The 21,900-nt window shown below is 45.6% G+C and overlaps 1 protein-coding gene and 1 long non-coding RNA gene across 2 annotated transcripts in view; one reads left to right on the top strand and one right to left on the bottom strand.

Annotated features, from left to right (window-relative positions):
- Positions 1-21,900, bottom strand: part of LOC310764063 — a 436,509-nt gene that overhangs the window by 386,440 nt on the left and 28,169 nt on the right. The window lies entirely within an intron of this gene.
- NUAK2 (NUAK family kinase 2) lies at positions 1,725-20,805 on the top strand. Its single transcript, XM_083617119.1, has 7 exons — positions 1,725-2,086; positions 9,867-9,987; positions 11,479-11,630; positions 14,198-14,263; positions 16,398-16,517; positions 17,039-17,171; positions 17,590-20,805. Exons 1-7 carry the CDS (start codon positions 1,877-1,879, stop codon positions 18,744-18,746), a joined length of 1,959 nt encoding a protein of 652 aa, XP_083473245.1. The 5' UTR covers positions 1,725-1,876; the 3' UTR covers positions 18,747-20,805.

The raw sequence follows: 21,900 nt of genomic DNA, 5'->3' as shown, positions 1-21,900 counted from the left end.
TCCACCTCATCTCTATAATCCGTTTCACCGTCCCTTTCAGGGATGAGCCCAATCACGGTTGTGTCATCTGCAGATTTGACAACCCTATTACTAGGGTGAGCAGCGACACAATCGTACGTGTAGAGAATATAAAGGAGCGGACTGAGTACGCATCCCTGTGGTGTTCCTATTTCCTTAGCATATGTCTTCTGGTTGTTGTTCTAAATACACTGGAAATCTTAGAGCAGTGGTGGAGAACCTCTGGCCCTCCAAATGTTGTTGGACTCTGGTTCCCATCAGCCCCTGCCATCATGGCTAATGGTGAGGAATGATAGGACATATAGCCCCAAATCATTCTGAGGGCTACAAGTTTTAAACATTGTTTCCTTGGAAATAACTAATTGGGAATAGTGTCCTAGTGAGGAAGGGGGCTTTCAAACAACCTGTTTATTGAGCATTCATTCTGATTTGTTTGCAGGGCGATTCGATTATGTTTCATCAAAGGAAGTGTTATCGCACTTCCCAGTGTATTCTCCCTCACTTTCCTTATCACAGAGAGTTGCTATTGATTTCCTTTGTTTCTCAAGAACTCCCAATCACCTATAATTACACAACCTGAATCTGCAAGTATGTGATTGAATCCCACTTGAAAACAGGGACAGTCTGGGAGTGACCTTAACACTTTTTTTTGTGTAAGCAAATCGGGATGAAAAGAAGTCTGCAAGGGACCGATGTATGACGATGCCTTATGAGGAACGGCTAAGGGAGCTGGGCATGTTTAGCCTGGAGAAGAGGAGGTTAAGGGGTGATATGATAGCCATGTTCAAATATATAAAAGGATGTCACATAGAGGAGGGAGAAAGGTTGTTTTCTGCTGCTCCAGAGAAGCGGACACGGAGCAATGGATCCAAACTACAAGAAAGAAGATTCCACCTAAACATTAGGAAGAACTTCCTGACAGTGGAATTTGCTGCCAAGGAGTGTGGTGGAGTCTCCTTCTTTGGAGGTCTTTAAGCAGAGGCTTGACAACCATATGTCAGGAGTGCTCTGATGGTGTTTCCTGCTTGGCAGGGGGTTGGACTCGATGGCCCTTGTGGTCTCTTCCAACTCTATGATTCTATATGATTCTATGACATTCACTGTTGATGGGGAAATAAGTATATATGTCCTACCTCACAGGGCTGGTGTGAGGATGATGGGAGAGGCAACATCTATGCTTTTTGATAAAAAGGCAATAAATAAAACGCATCTTTTTTTCTGATGTGGTCCCGAGGTGCTAAAACGAGGATGTTTGTGGAGTGCTGAAAGTCTAGTAATGATTTTGTAGGATGCAGTTCTTTTCAAGATTCCCGCCTCTTGCTTGCTGCTGGAAACTCGCTTTCAAACAGCCATGCTAAGGCTGGCTTTCCAGAGACCTAGCCCCCGCCGTGTGGCTCAGTTTCTGTAATTTTAACTTGTCTCCATAGAACCGATCACGTCTTCTTGGCTTTCTTTGTCTTGGGAGACAAAGCCCGACCACAGGATGCACGTCTTTCCTCGGAAGTCAGCCCCAACGGAGGTCCATAGAGCTCTGCTCCCACGCAGATGCGCCTGGCGAAGCATCCTTGAGATTTCTCTGACAACACAAGGCTTCTTGTCCCCCCCCCCCCGCCCTGCTCCCCCTCCCCGCTTTCTCTCCCCCACCGCCACGGACACCTTGCGAAATAGGTTGGCCACGTGGGCCGCCGCAGCCAATGGCTGCAAAGGGGGCGGTCCGGCAGCGGGCAGGTTTGTAGCATTTATTGGCTCGGGGCTGGCCGGCCGGCTCCAGCGGCGCTTGCAGTCTGCCGATCGCTCTCTCTCCGTCTCCCTCGCTCTCTCCGCCTGCTTTCGTTTGTCACCTGCGCCGGAGGGGGCGATGGATCGCGCCTGGCCCTCCGATCCCCCGGCGGCCTCAGCCGCGCTAAGGGACGGGCTCCTGCCGTCGCCCAAGCCCCCGGCGAAGAAGCAGGCGGTGAAGCGCCACTACCACAAGCACAACCTCCGGCATCGCTACGAGTTCCTGGAGACCCTGGGCAAAGGCACCTACGGCAAGGTGAAGAAGGCGCGGGAGAGATCCGGCAAGCTGGTAAGGAGAGAGAGGGGGAAGCGTGTGCGTGTGCGTGTGCATGTGTGAGTGTGCGGACCCGCTTTACGCCAGTATGCCGGGACCTTTCAGGATAAGGTGCCTATTGCGCTGCGTGCACATTTCCGCCAAAGCTTCTCTGCCATCATCGGCCAGTTATTGGTTCTTGGGGTGCCAGGCAGGAGTCTGACCCTGTGCCAACTCCTTGGGGCGGAGGTCCCAGCAGCCCCCCATAAAATATTTGAAAGGGCTAGGCACCCCCAAAGTTGATTTGGCACTGACATTCAAATAGGGTGCGCGCGCGCCACATCTTGTGATCGATTATGTGGAGTGGGGCTTATCTGCCCCCCGTCAAATATTTTTTTCAGGTTGGCACCCGTGGTTGGGGCTGCTGCAAACCCGAACGCGCTTACACGGAAGTCAGGCCCCTTGAACGCCTTGCTTGCTCCTAATCTTGCATAGGATCGCGCTGTTGATCGGTCTCCTCCTTTGCAAGGTGTCAGAACAGGGTTGCCCCGAACAAGTTCCTTTGCTTGCCTGGTTAGAATCCTCCCTCACCCTCCGCGGTGCCGCAGTTTGATTTTTCTTCCCAGAAGGATTCCCCGGGAAGATCTCCCTTGAATCTTCCCGCTGTTTGTGCCACCATCAGCACTGCTGTTCCTTTTCAGTTTAGCAGCGAGGCAAATCCCCCTGCCTCAAAGCCCTTTCTCCCTCTGTCTGCCTCTGCGGCAAGCGCGGCGTTCTCGTCCTCCAGGTTTTAAGCCGTGTAAGCCGGCAACTGGGACCCCCTTTGCATTTCTGGATGGCGAGATGCCTGGCAGCGGCTCTATGGTCTTTGCGCATCTGATGCCATAAAGGTTGGCAGATTCTCCCTGGGCGATCACAGAAGTCTTCATCCTCTACAGCGCAGGGTTCCCTGCCGCAGACAGCAAAGGCTGCGGGGCGATTGGTGCTGCAGGAGAGCGCTTTCCAAAAGCGGGGGGGGGGGGACGACGAAGGGGCGCGTGAATCGCGATTGCACAGCCTGCAGAGTTTGCTGGTGCCCAGGGCAGCTTCGAGATCCTTGGGAAAAATGTCTTTCTCTCACCCACCAACCCCCAGCATAGAAATAGATTGCATAATGAATGTCAGTTATCTTCTGCCAGAGTGCGTTTTAAAAAATAAAAATAAAAAAATCTGCAATTCAGATGAGGCTTGTAACTAGCTCTGCAATCTGAGTCTATGCAGATTTACTCAAAAATAAATTTCACTGGTTTTTAATGAGACTTACTTGGAGATAGTGGCGCATGGTTTGGCAGCCTTCACAAATTGTGAAGTTGCAGGGAAGGGAGGTGTGCAAAGAGAAAGAGGTTGGTTGGGTGGCCCTGTGAGACAGGGATCACCCCCCCCCCCCACTTTTTGGCAAAGGCCTCCTGGTTCCAAATTAGTGATGCAAACAGTGAAGGCAAAGCGAATTAATCCTAATCTGAGTTAATAAACTAAATTGGCAAGCTGTGGGACAGGCCTGTGCAAGTTAATGGTGGCCTTGCAAAACTTCACTTTCCTGGTGTGAATCATTCTGGCTGGTGAGGAACAGAGTGGTAGGATTAAGGGCAATTACATCCTACTGAGCCAGGGTGGTGAAAATTTCACCTCTTCTGCAAGACTGCCTTAAGTAGCTTTCTTTTTTGGTGACAATGGCAAGGCATTTATAGCAGCAGCTTCCTTGCAAAGCTGAGCTTTGGTGGTAGCCAAAATGCCCTTGTAAAATGGGAGGGCAAGTGGTCTGGGGGCCCCTTTTGGCAATGGCACTCTTTTCTTTCCCCTTAAAAGTAGAGGACAAAGCTAGCCAATCCTCTGCTGCTATATTTAGTTCTCCTCTCTCCTCTGCTGTTATTGATCTGACATGAATTGCCTGTCACTGCCACTGTTTGCCTTTGTGGCTGGCCTCATTTGAAATGGGGAAAGTCGACTTTCATTGGCTGGAGTTTTCAGGCAGGGAGGGAATCTCTGCAGAATCTAGGAAGGGACCCAAAGCTCTCAGGGTCGGTCTCTCTCTCTCTTCCGATTTGACCTTGCTGTGCTGGTGTAAATTAGTATTTCTGGGGAAGGTACATCAGTGTCTGTGTGAACACAATTAAAATTAGCCCAAAGGTTGTTAGGGACTGTGTTCTAATAGCAGCACTTTCAGGTTGTGAACACGGGCACCTAAGCCTGTTAGAAACCTACTGCACAATGACAGTGGTCTCTCTACGAAACCCCTGTAAGAGAAGGCGTGTCTATGCAGGCCTTGGCAAAGCCCTGGATTTGGGGAATAAATTAATCTGGTGGCATGATCATCTTGGCCCATTAGTGAGCAGTGTTGATGTGGGTGGTGGATAAACAGCTCCCAGTCATGCTGACTGAAGTGGCAGTTTTGTTTCCTTGTGAAAGGGGAATTTGCATGTTGACTTTTGGGTATTGTAGAAGGAAAGAATAAACATTACTGCAGTAGTGGGCTTGGCCTTTTTCTGCAGTGCTGAGTTGCTCAAACATGCAAATAAAAATTGCAGGTAGTCTGGCACAACCCGATGCCTCTTTTGTTTCGCATCATATCCAGCCTAATCTAATGAATTGTGCCTATCCCACCCCCACTCCTTTTGAAGGTTCTTTGCAAACTCAAACTGCAAACTACAGATCAGTCATGGAACTGTAGTGTTGAACCACGATGGTCATCTAGTCCTAGTCTAGTGCAGGAATCTTTTGCCCAATGTGGTGGGGAGATTGAGTCTCCTGCTGTACCAACTGAGCTATCTCTGCTACCCCCTTCTGGGGTTCTTTGCTTAACATCTAGCCTGATAAAAACACTTTTGGGGGGCCCTACCAGGTGTTACCTGGCTCCTATTAATACATTCAAACCTTGTTAAGCTTCACTGGGCTTATGGTTGCTGGGTCTAAAGATCACCCTTCCTCATATTGCCACCTTGGTTTCTTTAACTGACAAGTCTGTTAAGTATTTTTCAAGTCCTTTAATAAATTGCCTGATTGTAGCCCTTAGGCAACCAGGAAGTCCATGCTGGCCAGTGAGCAGGCTGGTGGCATATGGATGGATGGAACTCTTGATAAAGCCCTCCTCTTGCCAGACCATTTGGGTGAGGGGTGCTCATTCCTATGCACATTTGTCTGGAAATGCACACTGATAGCCTCTTAGCAGACTGGTGACTTTTGTGACTTTTATTTCCAAGGCTGAGTTAACCATGCAGCAACTGTGCAGGGACATAACAAAGGAAGATCTGCTATTAAAACCAAGAACTGTTTAGTTGTGACTCTTGCATTGCATTGGACTAGATGATCCTTGGGATCCCTTGCAACTCTACAGTTCTATGATTGTATTTTTCTGTAAGTATGTCTGGCACTGTCTTCTTGGGCAATACCAGCATTGCTCTCCAGATGCTTCTAATATCAAACGGTGCAGCTCCTCTCCTAATTTCAATGTAAAACCCCAATTTCATTCTGTTTATTCCATTTCCACATGAATGGAAATTGAGATGTATGTGATAACCGGTGCCTCTGTGTAGAAGACACAAGAGTCACCATATCTCAGTGAATCATCTTGATACCTGCTTTTGCTGACATCTAGGCCTGCTTAGGCTTCAAATGCTGCATCCAAGCAAATCTTGCTCTGTGATGTTGTGGATCAAAGGAAGTAAATCCTGAGTCAGCTGTAGAGGAGTTTTAAATGAACTGATATTGTGTCAGACGTACTGTGACTGAAGAAACCAATGAACTTTTAATGCAGGCACCTTTCTATGTAAGTACCCCACCGGGTACTTAATATATTTATTTGCAAACAAAGCTCATATCGGGCCTTATGAAATTACTGGTTTATTTGCTTACACAGAGATTATGAGCAGCCTCCTTTTCTATCTGGAGCTTCATGTGAAACTGCAGACCAGATGAAAGTGATGAGCTGAATTGGTTTCTACACCTGTTTGCCATTCTACGTCTGCCTAAATGCTGGAGAGTAGCTTTTAGCTTTTGGCTTTCTGCCAAATCAAACAGGAAGCCTGCTGTTTCTATAGACTTTGCTAGCAAAATGTGATACATGGACTCCTAGTCCTGTACTGTGCAGACAAAGGGGGAGGGTGGTGTGCCTAAAAATGGAAAGTCTCTCTCTCTCCCCACCCCACACCCCCAGTATCTTGGGAATATTGTGGGGTAGCTGTTGGTCTACTGGTCTGTGGCGACAAAAACAGAGAGCTTGTGGCACTGTTGACACTCACTCTCTGCCAGCAGGATATAATTCATTGCTTTTTGGGACTAAAGCAGTGAGCAGAATCTGGAACTGGTTTTGGAACCACCTGACAGACTTTCATTACCTGTCGGGAGATCTCTTCCTCTCCAAAACCATAATTAAAACCGGATTTGAAATGGGCTTTAAAGCCAAATTATAACAATCAAGCAGAATTGACTGGGGATATACGTGGTCTGCCTACAATCATAGTGCACTGTATACAGTGGTTAAGCCTCACAAAAGATGTGCCTAGTCTAACTGGTCTCTGAAAGGGTGTGAGGCTAGTAGTCTAATGGAAACTTTCTCAAAGTCTCTTGTGGGCCATAGACACTTACTTTCCGAGTGCATTATGAACAGGGGCAGGGGAATTTCTTATGGGTCTACAATCATGCTCTGATTTTCATTGCTGCCATCTAATAAGAGTCCTGCTCAGCTCCTGCCACCCCTCCCATCAAATGTCATCCTCAGTGAAGAAGAAAAATCAGTGAGATGGATAAAAAGTTGCTAATTTTTGCATCCCTTCAATTTGTACACTTTATTGTCAGTTATGTGTGTGAGTTTCTACAGAAACGATACATTTCTAACACAGGACCAGCCTAAAGGCCATGGGTAGCCACAGAAAGCACAGATCCGGTTACTCTTTTTTTAGCAAAATTAGGAGCTTCCACACAATTTCAGCTTCTAATGTGTCCCTTCAGGGATCTCTAGGATGAAAAGTTTCAGAAAATCAATAATGCAAGCCTGGATTATTGTTGATACTAATTTGGGATCGGATTATCAACATTCATACATCGCACATTGAGTGTGTTAGTTGCAGGTTTAATCACTTCAGAAACTAGCTAAAATTAATTTGCTAATCCAGTCACTGCGGGGTCACTGAGGAAAATGTAGCACCTCCTCACACTTGAGTCTCTGTGCTGGAAGGGCAGCCAGGCAGGTGCACAAAGGCCTGCATGTGCTAATACATGTGAGCACACTTTGATTTGTGTGGCCGTCGCCCTTTATTAATTTATAGTACTTTTATATCACTTTTTGCCATGCAATGGTCCCAAAGTGGAGCTATTAAAAGGCTGACTCTTCTCTTCCCAAGTGAGCTCAGTCTGGCCTCCAAGCTGTGGTCCTTTAATTGTCAGGCAGCACTCTTAATTTCTGGGAAGGCAAGGCAGGTGGCTCTTGGGTAGCTGTGGCCAAATCCTTAGGGCAGTTCAGACCAGACTAGATGCCAGGCATTCTGGGCACATGCCTCTGGGTCAGTGAATAATGGAGCAATGGGGATTCTCAATAGTGGGGGTTCCTGAGGGGAGGGGGTGGAATGGATGAGTACCTTTGTAAAATTAGTAGGCTGCATCTTTGTCTGTATACCAAAAAAGGGCTTTGCATTGTCCAACAGTTGTGCACATTCCAGAAGCGAGGCCAGGTGATAAGGCACTGAGGCAGAAAGGGTTAAAGATTAACCCCCTGAACCAAGGCCACTTAGGGAAAGTGACTTGAGCTCAAACACACCATCTGTATTGCTTCCAACATTATTTACACCTCCTATTTATTTGGTTCCCCCATTCAACCTTGCTGGTTGGTAGGCAATGCATTTAGCAGATAAGTCTTTACTGGATGTGGGCGTGATGCTCCCTACTTGTAACTGTAATGCCAAGTGTAGGTTGGATGTTGACCTATGTGACAACTCTGGATTAAGTAATTCCTATTGCAAGAAAACTGTAGGCTACCCCCTGCCCCCAGGCACCTCTCCCTATATTATTCTTTTTTCTTTTATGTCATTGATTGATCTATACATCTCTCTTGCACAGAAGAACCTGCTTTGAACTTCCCTGATCATTTTTGCAAGAAATGATTCATGATGTGCCTGGTTGAGCTCACATAATTGGTTTATCTTTTGGGGATACAATTCCTTAACTTCAAAAAGCTGCAACAAACTCATAAGTGGGAAGGTGGTGATGAAATAGGTATTGCTAAACAACACACTGCTGTGGCAATATTGCCCAGTGACCCTAGATATGGAGAGCAGCCAGCACTGGTGGGTAAATATTGGGTTAACAAATTCTGGGACTTGCATGCACCACTTACATTTCTCTGAAAATATTCTTGTTAGGATAGTTTTTGTGATTATTACACTGTGATTGAGGGCAACTTTTATTTTCCTAAAAGTGGAGTGGGAAAGGCCACCATCTTGGATTCTCGTTTGGCTCGCTTGGAAGCTTGAAAGCAAACCATTTAGAATTGTATATGACTGCTAAAATCAAGGGATTTTTTTTGAATAGGAAGTGCACATGAATCTGATTTCTTGGATCCCAAGCTAACTTTCTAACTAGCAACTGGACCATCTCTTGATTCTGTTGCCCTTAGTCAGGCCTCCAAGGCCAGACCTCTTTGCTGCCGAGGCAAACAGGGCACCCCATCCTTTGGTACCCCTTGGTACCCCATCCTTTGAAATACTTACGGTAAATCAGGGGTAGGCAACCTAAGGCCCGTGGGCCGGATCCTGCCCAAACACCTTCTCAGTCCAGCCCATGGACGGTCCGGGAATCAGAGTGCTTTTACATGAGTAGAATGTGTCTTTTTATTTAAAATGCATCTCTGGGTTATTTGTGGGGCATAGAAATTTGTTCATTTTTTTCTTCAAAATATAGTCCGGCCCCCCACATGGTCTGAGGGACGGCCCATGGCTGAAAAAGGTTGCTGACCCCTGACTTAAATGCACAGTGCCGCCCTCTATCTGTTAGTTGTAATAGTGAATTGTGTGTTGATGGTGGTTGCATGGGAGAGAGCTCCAACACTTCACTGCTTTTGGGATGCAAGGCCAGGCCTCCCTTTCCTTGTTGTTGCTGGGAGGCTTAGTATTATGTGTCCTCCAGGATCCTTTTACAGGATTAATGCTGTTCCGCATTCTTGTCTGATAGAAGAAACGAGGTTGTGCTGGATTCCCTTGTAAATTCAACCCAAGGAGTCCATTGTCTTCACAATCCCTTTGAAAGAGGATTAGCTGCATCTATTCTCTGGTCCTCTCACTTTCCCTCTCTCCTCCCCTTCATTTCCTTGTGGAGGAATTTTCATAATAAAGAAATCTGAGCAAACTTTGGAAGGTTTCCTCCTGCCGGTTCAAATTTCCACCATTTTGGATTGCTGGTTGTATTGCTGGGGTGGGGAGGGGGGAGGAGTTCTGTGTTTACTAGTACTTCTTTTCCACAAAAGAGAACATTACCTGGAACTCATGGCTTCTCTTCCATTTCTTTCTTTCTTTATAAATTTGAGCGACTTATTCTCAGTCTAATATAACAGAGAACTGTTCCTAAGGGCATCAAGTAAAGCTATTGATATTACGTCATGTTCACTGGTCACATTCCATACAGTGATGTATCCTAACTGCAGAAGGATCATTTTTAATAGATATCACCCCTGTGACACAGAGCTTGTAGCTGGTCTATTTCCAATCATGAACACACTGGTATGTTGTATTTCCATCAGCAAGGAAGGAGATGACTTATTGGGTAACCATTTTTCAAACTCCCTGTTTTCCAGGTTGCCATCAAATCTATCCAGAAAGACAAAATAAAGGATGAGCAGGATCTTGTCCATATCCGGAGAGAGATTGAAATAATGTCGTCTCTCAATCACCCCCACATCATTGCTGTCCATGAAGGTAAGAACATTTAACACACTGCCCCTCTTCAGGTACAGGTACCACTGTCTATCCATATAATATTGGTGCCAGCCTCCTTTCCATTATTTTTCAGATGTCTGACTTTTCAGAAAGGGGTCAGACTGAACTCAAAAAGTTGTAGCTCCAACCAGATATACATGGAGAGACCCGTATATAATCAATGCTGATATTGTGAAATATAATATGCATAGGGCATGATTTCCATTTACTATAGGTATCAAAAGTGTGGTAAAATGTTTCTGTAATTTTTAGGAGGCTATCTGCAAAACTAATTGGGGGGGCACAAAGCTCTTTTCACTAAGCAGTGCTGGTTGCTGTTTCTTCTGTTTCCCATTCTAATGTACAAATAAATGCCATTTTTCGTCAACTCCACAATGTTGCAAGGGTTGAAACTCTCTGTGGCTTCTACCGGAGGCACAAATGGATGACTCAGTAGTAGCAGCAGCAACACCACACAGATCTAGAGGGTAAAAGTTCCCCTCCTACACCCTTTCGTACTTTCTTCCTTGTTTTTGTGTACAAAACAACTTGTAGTGGTGGCATGGTCTCTCTCTATTTTTTTTTTAAAGCAATAGCAGCCAGCTCCTATTATTTCCAGCTTTGAGAGTAAGGATTCCTGCAAAATTGTTCTTAGAACTCTGTGAAATGCCACGTAAGGTGTGTGTTCTAACCTGGAGCCTGGCTCCAGGTATTGCATATTTATTGTTGGCATATGGCAGATACGTGCAGTATTGTAAATACTGGTGACAGTGAGAGTTCTTAAGGCACCGTGCTGCTAAATATAGCAGAAGGGTTGGCATTTCACAAGGCTCTGTGTGTTTGTACAGCCTGTGCCATTTGGTCCATAGCTCTTACTTTAACCCCAAAATGACTTGAACAGTGTGTTAAATTGTGATAGGAAAAACCTGACCCTAAGCTACTAACTGGTAAAATGCATTAGACTTGAATGAAACGTGCCTGTTTGTTAAACAGGCAGGTGTTGTGCCATCTTAGAATTTATATGAATGTACTCTTTAAAATAATGCTGCATTTGCAGCTGAACTGAACTGAACTGGTACCCTAGAGCAGTGTTCCCCAACCTTGGGCCTCCAGCTGTTTTTGGACTACAATTCCCATCATCCTTGACCACTGGTCTTGCTAGCGAGGGATGATGGGAGTTGTAGTCCAAAAACAGCTGGAGGCCCAAGGTTGGGGAACACTGCCCTAGAGCACCAACTTCATGAGCCTGATTCAGAAGGGACACAAGTCAGGATAGGACAGGGACGGGGTTGTTGGACTAGAATGCCCATCATCCCTAACCTTGGTTGGAGCTGATGAGAACTGGGAATCCAACAATGTCAAGAGGAGCAGAAGTTCCCCACTCTTGGGATAGGAACTAAAGACACAGACTTGTCATCAAGATTGTTCAGCTTAGACATCTTGGATTCTTTGTGATTCATCTTAATGCCGTCCCTGTTCTTGTTCATGTAGTATTTGAAAACAGCAGCAAGATTGTCATTGTGATGGAGTATGCCAGCAAGGGAGACCTCTACGACTACATCAGTGAGCGCCAGAGATTAACTGAGCAGGAAGCCCGACATTTCTTCAGGCAGGTGGTGTCTGCTATCTACTACTGTCACAAGGTGAGTCAATTGGATGACTTAAAGTCTTGGTGCACCTTCTCACGTCTGTGCTGTTTCTCCAGCAGTTACTTAAGACACTTGGAAAGTCAAGAAGCGTAGGAGTCTTGAGACTCTGTTCAAATATCACCAGGAGTTGCCTCCTTGTCTTCATTGATCTCCCCAATGGTGTAATCCACAAGTTCTGCTTACCCATGTTACAGCAAAAAAAGAGGGCTCATTCTCTTGCTTCTTGCTTTCCTTGTATCTGTTGATTCATCCACAGTGCTGTTTGCCCTGCTGCTTTCGCTTGGGAAAATCCATAGTTTACCGCTGAAGCTGAGCAAACTAGATTGCTATTTGTTCCAATTTAGCACTAAAGCACAGGTTGTCTGTGGAAAAGCAGCAGGGCAAAGGCAGAACTGCTTTGACCTGTGCCTAGAAACCACAGGGCAAGCGGAAAACCGCTCTGACCCATTCACAAACCTTTGTGAATGTGTGAAACAAGTTTGTGGATCTGTATTGGTCTACAGGGAACATACAGAGCACAATATTATTTGCATCACCATGCAGCAACATGCTTCAAGCGCGGATCATACAATATGTTATGAATGAACTGTTATAGAACAGTTACAGATATAAAGGTTATTAATTATTGGCAGTCATAGGAATTTTGATGATAACGAGGACATAAACATTGGCGGGCTACCTTCCTCCTTAAAGGAAAGACGTGATAGGGGAGGGCTGTTAGACCCTTGTCCTGCTGTACATAGTGGGCCAGTTTGAGCAATACTGCCCATTCCAAGGCATGGTGCCCCTGGGACAAGTCATCTGAATTATAGTGTACACACATAGGCCCAAACTGCATGCTCAGTTTCCACAAAGGTTTTTATGCACATAGGCTGTGTATTTTGGATGTGTTCTATGTGTAGTATTGGATTGGACAGGTACTGTGTTCTGTGCAGAGGTGTTACGGTGTTGGGAGACAAGCAAAGCTGCATATTTCCTCAGGGTGTTTTAGGAAAACAGCTAAGGCACTGTTTTCCTAACGAGGTTAGTCACAGCAGTATTGTCAATGTCAACCTTGCACTTGGGGGAACACCCATAGCTGTCACACTGGATTTAATACTAAAAATGTAAAGCATTCTGGCTTGCATTTTCACTTTTACTTGAAGTGAAAGGGTCCCTGTGAAGCGACAAACTCAGTTGTGCTGATCTGTATGGGGAATGCGAACAAACCTCTTTCTACCTGCTGTGTCATCAGTTTTTTTATAGTTTTAAATCTTGACTGTTAAGGAAACAGATGCTGGTAGTATTGCATCACTGAATGTTTAGAAACACAGCCCATGAAATTTTGTTGACTCTTGAAAGTCTGGATTTGGTTAATTTTATTTTTGCCACCTGCAAAGTGTATACCAAAAATGGTAAACTCATTTGCTAAACTGGAAAGCAGCTAATCTCATTTATTCTACTTTCAAAATGTATTCCTGTGATCTGCTGAAGTTTTGAGGCAGACAAAAAAACTTAAGGTGATAGATTGAGCTTGGATAAAGCACTCATAATATATACCCAGGCAATAAATGTCTAGAATTCTTGGCCTCCTCCTACTTTGCATGTTTTGTTTTTGTTGCAGAATGTGGGGAGGAATGTAGAGATGCAGGTTTTGGAACTCTCTCTTTCTTTTGGGAAGGAATTTTGGGATTCTAGGAATGTTAAAGGCCAGAGGACAAAAATGGGCTTGCGTGGTACATAGGAAGGTGTGATCAGGGTACATAATTGCAATTTGTCATGGCAGTACCTAAACTCCACATTGCAATAATATGGACTAGGAGCCTGACTTCTTTCTACTTTGCTCGTGAAATTGTTAAATATCAGGCAATGATAGCAATTGAATGTGCTGGGTCCATCACATGATTTCAGGTCCATGGCAGAAAGCGGTACCAAACATTGGTCAGATAATAGGCAATATGTGGATGGCCGTGAGCATGATGCATCTTGAATGCAAAGGAGAGAGTTTGTGCTTGTATCTGAGAAATGACACTAGCAAACCTGACGTTCTTTCACCCACCAGCTTGTTTTGGAGATGGGGAAACAAGAATAGCAACATGCAACACTTGGTTAAAGAGGTCTTTTGTAGACATTTAGAGCTGTTTAGTGCAATTGGAGCTTTCATTTGTGGTGATCCTACTTATTTTCATGGACTTGCGATTATGAAAACATGGCTCTCAGGTTTGTATGCAAGCACATGCTCTTATGGAAAGTTCTCTAGTTGTGTAGAAGAGAACTACAACTGTAGAATAAAGTAGAAGGTTCTCAATTTGAACCTAATTGTTGGGCCGAACATTTGCTGGAATCCCTTATTAGAACTTTCTCTCCTGTATTCCTAGTGGGTGTGTATATTGTGTCTCTCACTTTAGTTTCCTGTCTGGCTGCTTTGGGCTTTTTGCCCTTAAGAAAAAAAAACAACAGCCTGTTAAACACACTGCTAGCATCTCTATAGATGGACAGAATTAGTAGAGGGAGACTTCTAGCATGCTTTGGCTCCCACCAGAAAAAACAAACCTAAACTCTCCTTTTCCCTCTCTCAACAGAATGGAATTGTTCATAGAGATCTGAAGCTAGAAAACATCCTTCTGGACGCTAACGGCAACATCAAGGTAAGTGGAGCTATTCAGGTTGTCAGTAGCTTGCAACATGTGATGCTCAAATGCCTGTGAGGTTATTATTTGCACCTTTAAAGTCAAGGTTGCTTTCAGATAATAGCAAAATATACAGAAAAGGAGGACTTTAAAAGTGCAGTAGAAAGCTAATGACAAAATTAAAATCAATGCAAGAGAGAAAGGGGGTGGGAATCTAACGAACGTTGTAGCCAGTGAATATGCTTTACATTTGCATTGTGGAGTCGGAACCTGGAGTCTTAATGTTTGGGCAGCCACAACGCCCTTCATCCTTGACCATTGACCAGGCTGCCAGGATGTGATGTGATTTGGAGTCCAACAACATCTGGAGGGCAGATGTTTGGGCAAGGATGGTTCAGACCATGTTCTCTGTGGGTTGTTCTCATTTCTAAACTGGCACCTGCTACTGTTGGATGCCAGGGTTGCAAAGGGGAAAGGTGAGCCTTGCTATTTCTTGTAACTGTGGAAAACAAGAAAATGCTGTCCTCCAAATCCTTGATATTTGTCGGGGACCAGGATCCTTTAACCAGGAAGACAAAGGAGCTATAAATAGCCAGCAGATACCAGAATACCAGGGCATATCTCCCATGATAAACATGCAGCTATTCCGTGTAATCCAAATAGTGACTCATGGCAAGTTAGGGATAAGGGGAAAGTTTTTTGTGGCTTACAAGCAAGGAGGAAATGCCTGTTTCCAAGATGATTAGACCACATATTTCAGTTGTCAGGCTTAAGAATAATCCAACAGAGTTTATCCTAGTCCTGTGCAAAAGGATAATACCTAGAGCTGTCCTACTATGGAATAATAAGAAAGTGAAATTCCCAGGCACCTTTTGAGCAACAGATGACCAAGTAGGAAACGTCTCTGATAACTGAAAGAAGCAATGTTGACTACTCACACTCAGTGGAAGGATAAATTTTACACCAAGGGTAGCCAGTTTGCGGTCCTCCAGATATCATAAAATCATAGATTTGAAGAGTTGGAAGGGTCAACGAGGCTCATCTTGTCCCAACCTTCTGCAATGCAGGAATCTTTTGCCCAGTGTGGGGCCTGAACCCATAAGAGCCCCTGCCAGCACAGCCATTGGTTAGGGATGACTGAGTTTGCAGACCACCAGCAGACAGTCCATAAGGGCAGCACCTTGGGCTACCCTTTTCTTTATGCAGAGAAAAGAAATCCGTTGTAATAGCTTTAAAACTGCGATGGTCTTACTGGACCTCCAGGCATCTGCTATGATAATGGTACATCAACTAATTTCCTTAGGCGCTTATGTAGCCAAACCCCTTCTGTAGGGGAACCTATGAGGTCTGGGTTCACAGAGGTGATGGGGGATGCATGAAGATGACACTGCCTCAAGGCCCAGACTTGTGGTGTCAGCTAACTGAGTTTCCTACCTTTCATAATGCAGCAAAAGGGACTGATAGGAAAATGTGGTATCCCATAACTGTTAAAATCCAGGGGGCTGCAACTCCTCATATATTGCAAGGATAAGGAAAGAACACTTCCAAAGTTCTGCTTAATGGCATAAACCATGTACTCTTTCACCCAGAGAGTTTTTCCTCCTTAAAAAAAAAAGAGCCAGTCAACTGTTAACATAATGGAGATTTTTGTGCAGTTAATAATAAACAAAGACCTCCCATGGTCTATGTTGCCTGAACAATAGGCCGTTCCGCAACTGTGAACCTGGAAACATGTTCTGTACCTTCTGGCTGATATGATTGGCTGTGGGGCTGGATAAACAAAGGTATTAAAAATGTGGTATCAGCAGATGCTTGCAGCTGTGGCACAAGCGCAAGACTGGTAGAGCTCAGCTGCTCAGTCCTTCAAGCCCTGGTACATTCCTGATGAAGCAGTTCTGCTTTTAGTCTAGGAACTGAATGTGCTTTTAGGGCTTCCACCTTTTTCCTGGAAGGCTCCTGAACCAAGTGCATGGCAGGCAGAAATTCAACTGGTGCAGCTGTGATCCAGTGCCCAGCCCTAGAAGCTGTGGGTTCAGATTTCAAATCTTAATTCAGGCCAGCAATATTTTTAACAGACACAATGCAGGTTATGGTAGTGGTCTTCCACCAACAACAGTGCTAACCTGTGACCTTATTTCCCTCCCACCCCTAGATTGCAGACTTTGGCCTCTCCAATGTCTTCCAACAAGACAGGTTCCTCCAGACCTTCTGTGGGAGCCCCCTCTATGCATCCCCTGAGATCGTCAATGGAAGGCCTTACAAAGGACCTGAGGTAAGAGGGCTGCTTATAAAATAAACTCCAGACCCAACCATTCTCTTAGGCCAGTCCCTCATGGGCTGGCAGTTATGTACCTTCTAGTCTGGGCTTCGCTCTCATCTTCTGCCTTCCTTCAGGGCACAGAGGCCTTAGGCAACCCCAGGGAAGGTGAGGGTTCCCCTTCTTAGACCACTGATGGTTCTGTCCATGTGCTCCCAGGCCTGAGGTTCCTTGTCTCATTTCCTTGGCAAATAAGATGATATTGTCTACATGGCACATAGTTCAAATTATGTGTCTTGATATGTCTTTGTCTAGCAATTAAAGCAGCCTGCTCCATCCAACATCTGCTCCATCCAACATATGAGCCCTCCGTGTGTTTGGAGCTATAACTTCTGTCAGCCCCAGCCAGCATGGTTGGGGATGAAGGGAGCTGTAGTCCAGTGACACCCAGAAGGCTGAATTAAAGCAATAGCAATGAGCAACACAGTCCATGTTCTTTTCACCTGCTGATGCTTCTGTCTCTTCTGTTTCTTCAGGTTGACAGCTGGTCCCTTGGAGTGCTCCTCTATATTTTGATTCATGGCGCAATGCCTTTTGATGGTCAAGACTACAAGACTCTGGTCAAGCAAATCTCAAGTGGTGACTATAGAGAGCCCACCAAGCTATCGGGTGAGTGGAAATGGCAGTAGAAGTTCTGCATTCTGCTGTTTTGATATTGTTTTATGAAAGTGTGGATTACACATCCTGTGCCTCTCTGTGTGCAGTTAACACAAACAACATGTAGCACATAGCAGCCAGTGCATGCAACTGTCCCTGTTTATTAAACAAAATACGTAGTCATGAACATAAGAGAGCCTGCTGGATCAGGTTGATGACCCATCTTAGTCCAGCATCCTGCTCTCATGGTGCAGCCAGACGTCATGGCTTTTGAATATCTGTTAAACAGGCCAAGCCATTGGCTGACATGGAGGTGGAGAGGTCAGAGTCTTCACTTACTTGAAGCAGACACAGAGATTCTGGGGAAAGGAGATTTAAAATGGAACATGGCCCTTACCGGTGTATCTGATGTGGTTTCTTTGTCCTTCAGAGGCCTGCGGCTTGATCCGGTGGATGCTGATGGTGAACCCAGAGCGCCGAGCCACTATCGAAGACATTGCCAGCCACTGGTGGGTGAACTGGGGCTACAAGGTGCCCATTGGGGAGCAGGAGTCCTTGCGTGAGAACGAATCTCCATTGGCCACAGTGGCAGAGTGGCTGCGCCGCTCCTCCAGGCCTCTCTTTGAGAACGGCTCCAAGGTCCGCTGCTTCTTCAAGCAGCACATCCCTGGCGTCACACTGGAGAGGCAGCGCTCGCTGAAGAAGTCTAAGAAGGAGAATGACGTCTCCCACGCTCTGCAGGAGACAGGACCCGTTCCCGAGAACCCATCCAAATCTATCCTCAAGAGACCCAAAGGCATCTTGAAGAAGAGGAATTCCTGCGAGAAGACCCAGGCCCCCCCTCCCACTCCTCCTCTAGTGATGGCGCCTCCCGTGGACACGAGGAAGGAGGGCAATACTGGAACTGCCCTTGATTTGACTTGCGTCTTGTCATCCAAGGCTTTGAACTGCAAGAACGAAGATGTTGCAGCCACCCCTACCGCACCCAAGAAGGGAATCCTGAAGAAGCCCCCAAAGAGAGAGTCTGGCTACTACTCCTCCCCAGAGCGCAGTGACTCGGTGGATGTCTTGGACTCTAGCATGGACCTCGATGCCAATGTCTTTTCTGGTGATGCCTCCTCTGCATCCTCACCTCAGAGCTCCAGTTATGACCATCACACCAGGAGGAAAGGCATCTTGAAGCATAATGGCAAGTACTCTTCCAGCAGCACCGAGTCAGACAGCGTGCCTGCCAAGGTCTTCTCCCCTTTTACAGAAGTCGCCTTGCCCAAGCTGCCCCTGACCTGCCGTAGTCGCCCATCCAGTGCGGTGAGCGAGGACAGTATCCTTTCCACAGAGTCCTTTGACCAGCTTGACTTGCCTGATCGGGTGCTTGGGAGCGGAGGCATCCCGATGCGAGCATCCGTCTCTGCGGATGACCTCCTGCAGCTGGAGGAGGAGGGAGAGACGGGAGGTCGGCGGCTCCGCCGCTGGACAGTGACTCGTTGCCAAAACCCTCTGGCAGATAGCTGCTTCTCCCTGGTGGACTGCGATAACGTCACCGAGGTCTACAAGCGGGCTGTGGCCATCAGCATGAAACTCAGCTGAGGGGGCCACGGGAAGACTTTGCGCTAATCAATGCACACATCCGCAGCGATGTCTCGCAGTGGCTCTGGCTCGGAAGGAATGGAGTTGTCCAAACAATTTGCACTTCCTTTTGAGGTGGGACGAGAGAACTTTCCTCAGACTTTGTCTTCTCCTCCCCCAACAGGGTTAGAAGTGCAACCGGCTAGAAGTATTTATTTGTTGCATATGCTTTGGAATGTAAAGAGAACACTCAAGGTTTTAACAATGGCTTGTACTGGGTCAACAGGGTATGGGAGTGTGTTTGGAGGGAGAAGAAGGTATGTTGGTAGGAAGTTTGTGGATATGGGATGGATCTGTAAGGGCAGTGTAGTGGGGCCGTAGTATTAGGGGAGAAACAGGGAGGCATCTGTTAAGTGCAGGGCAATGGGTTAAAAAAACAATTCAATCTCTGCCTTCTCACAGTGAGTTGAAATCCTAAATGGTGGAGACCTGTAACACTCCCTTGAACACTTTCATCTTCTCCAAACAGACCCTGATGATCATCCTTCTGATCTTATTGACTGGGATGGTTATTTTATTTGCACTGTGCTTCTTTAATTGCACAAAGATCGTAACGGAGGTAGAAACTCCTCTGAAGGGGAACAATGATGTGGCAAGGCAATAGGAAAGGAATAGCTATTGAGCTGCAAAAAAATAGGTTTCTGGCCCCTTGGAGAGTATCTGCACTACAAACACAGAAAAGGGTGTCTTGCTATATCCTGGTATTCTCAGCCCTAAAAAAGTGGGGAGGGGGCAAGGGCTTTCTAATGTGATTCTGAGCATCCTCCATAAAATCAAGACTGTCTTTAGAAAAGCCTTGGTGGTTGAACTAAAAGCATGCAACCGTGGTGTAAGCAGGATGTCAGCTGTTGAGAACTCACCACAGTGACAGCACACAGGACCTCAGAAAGATCCCTCACCATCCTTCCTGCTTTGGTTTATTTATTCATTTGAGCAGACTAGAATATTTTGATTCTTAATTATAGATTCTAAAAATAAAAATAAAATAAAATAATGCAAGATGGCTAAAGGTGTATCTCTATCCTTGGTGTACCTTTCCTCTCTGCACCTCCTGAGAGAGAGATTGCAATTTTGAGAAAGTCAGTTTGACAACACCTGTGACCATTACAGCAGTCATTGTGTATCTCAGGAGATTGGTCTGCCCTTATTTTTGGGAAAAGATCTTGACTGAAATGCGAATCAAATCAGAACTGGGCACTGGGGCACATGACATCTGAATGCCAAATGGAAGCCTTTACTGGAATGGGAGCAAATAAGGAGACTGGTTTAAAAGAATAGGCACATCAGGCATTAGAGAAAGTGGGCATCTTGTCCATGATAAACTCGTGTGCCTTTAAATACAAAAGTATGAACTGTGGCTCTGAGCATTAGATAAGTAAACTTACGCAGTTTAATGGAAGAAAGCCTTTTGGTGTCCTTCATTTCTCAATAGCCTCTTATACCCCCTAAAATTCCTCTCTAGAGGTCTGGGGGGGCTGCCTGAATAATGTGGGGTGAGGCTGTGGGCAGAGGACTGGAAACTTTCTTTTTATGAACTCCTTGGAAGTTAACTTATCTCAGCCTATGTGTGTTTGCCCGGATAGCTGTTACCTAATGGGGATTTTGCTGTTGCCAAGTATTTCAAAACACTGCTTTTCTGAGCAATGCAAGCTACTTGATGAAATGTTTTTGTTTCTTTTAATGGCTAAAGATGGTATTTTGTGTGTGTCTGTGTTTTGTTGTTGTTTTTTTAAAAAAGTAACTGGTGACTTTATAATATCTAGCAGGAAAGTGATCTGCAGAACATTTCTATCTTGTAACCCTTTTGGATTCCAAATAACCTCTTGCACTATCTTGCCATGTCTTCTCTGGTTGGCCTTCCAACTCTGTTTGCTTTGATTATTATTTTTGCCATCCAGAGAAGTTAATTAATACAAAAAAAGCAAAATGAGACTTGAACTCTCTGGTCTATGCAGCTCTCCTTTTCGCAAGCTGATGGCAAACAATGGTTATGCAAAAAGAATAAAGGAAAAGGAACCAATTGTTGGATGCGTCAGTTGTCGTCATTGCCACTTCACTGGTTGGCCTGCCAAATGGTTAAAAGGCTGCTCCCCACCCACTCTTCTCTACTGGTCTTTTTCACATTCTCTGAAGACTGATCTTCTGAAGCTAGTCACATCAAAATACTCTCTAGGCAAGACCACAAACTCCTTTGGCGATCGATCAGGAAATACTGTGAGCCCCTGGTTTCCATATGGGCAATTATGACCATTAGAAGGCAAAAGTGGGTTTTTCATACCTCATTGCAACCCCAACTGATTATAAAACATAGTTTACTCATTACAGTTTTATCCCACTTCTTCTTATGAGGGGCATGCTAGCACTCAATAATTCCTGTTGAGGCAGAGGAGAGCACTGTATTGCAAATGGTTGGATATTAGAGCCCAGGATTCTTGCATTAAACACTCCAGCCCCTGCACCTCACTGCCTCTCAGCAGTGAGAAACAACTCATTCATGTTAAGTAATTACACAGGCAATAAAGGTCTATTCTTTTTATTACTTTCAATTATATCTCACCTTTCGTCCCCGGTAAAGGTAAAAGGTAAAGGACCCTTGGATGGTTAAGTCCAGTCAAAAGGTGGCGGCGCTCATCTCACTTTTCAGGCCAAGGGAGCCGATGTTTGTCCACAGACAGCTTTCCGGGTCATGTGGCCAGCATGACTTCTGGCGCAACAGAACACTGTGACGGAAACCAGAGCGCACAGAAATGCTGTTTACCTTCCTACCACAGCAGTACCTATTTATCTACTTGCACTGACATGCTTCTGAACTGCTAGGTTGGCAGGAGCTGGGACAGAGCAACCGTTGCAGGGATTTGAACCGCTGACGTTCTGATCAGCAAGCCCAAGAGGCTCTATGGTTTAGACCACAGCTCATGGTTCTGAGAGGTGGGGCAGCCTCCGAGTCTTATGGTTGGCTCAAAGTTACCCAACGAGCTTCACGGCTGAGCACAAATTGAAGCCTAGTTCTCCCAGGTTCTAGTCCAACACTAACCACTACACCATAAAATGCAGGAAAGATGTTTGTCCAATTTCAAACACACCATCCCAATTTCTTTTGCCAAAAGGCTTGCAC

Source organism: Podarcis filfolensis (assembly GCF_964270895.1).
Source record: "Podarcis filfolensis genome assembly, chromosome: 6".
In the NCBI taxonomy this organism is placed as follows: domain Eukaryota; kingdom Metazoa; phylum Chordata; class Lepidosauria; order Squamata; family Lacertidae; genus Podarcis; species Podarcis filfolensis.
Note: the sequence above shows the minus strand (reverse complement) of the source record. Positions and strands in the feature narration are given on the sequence as shown.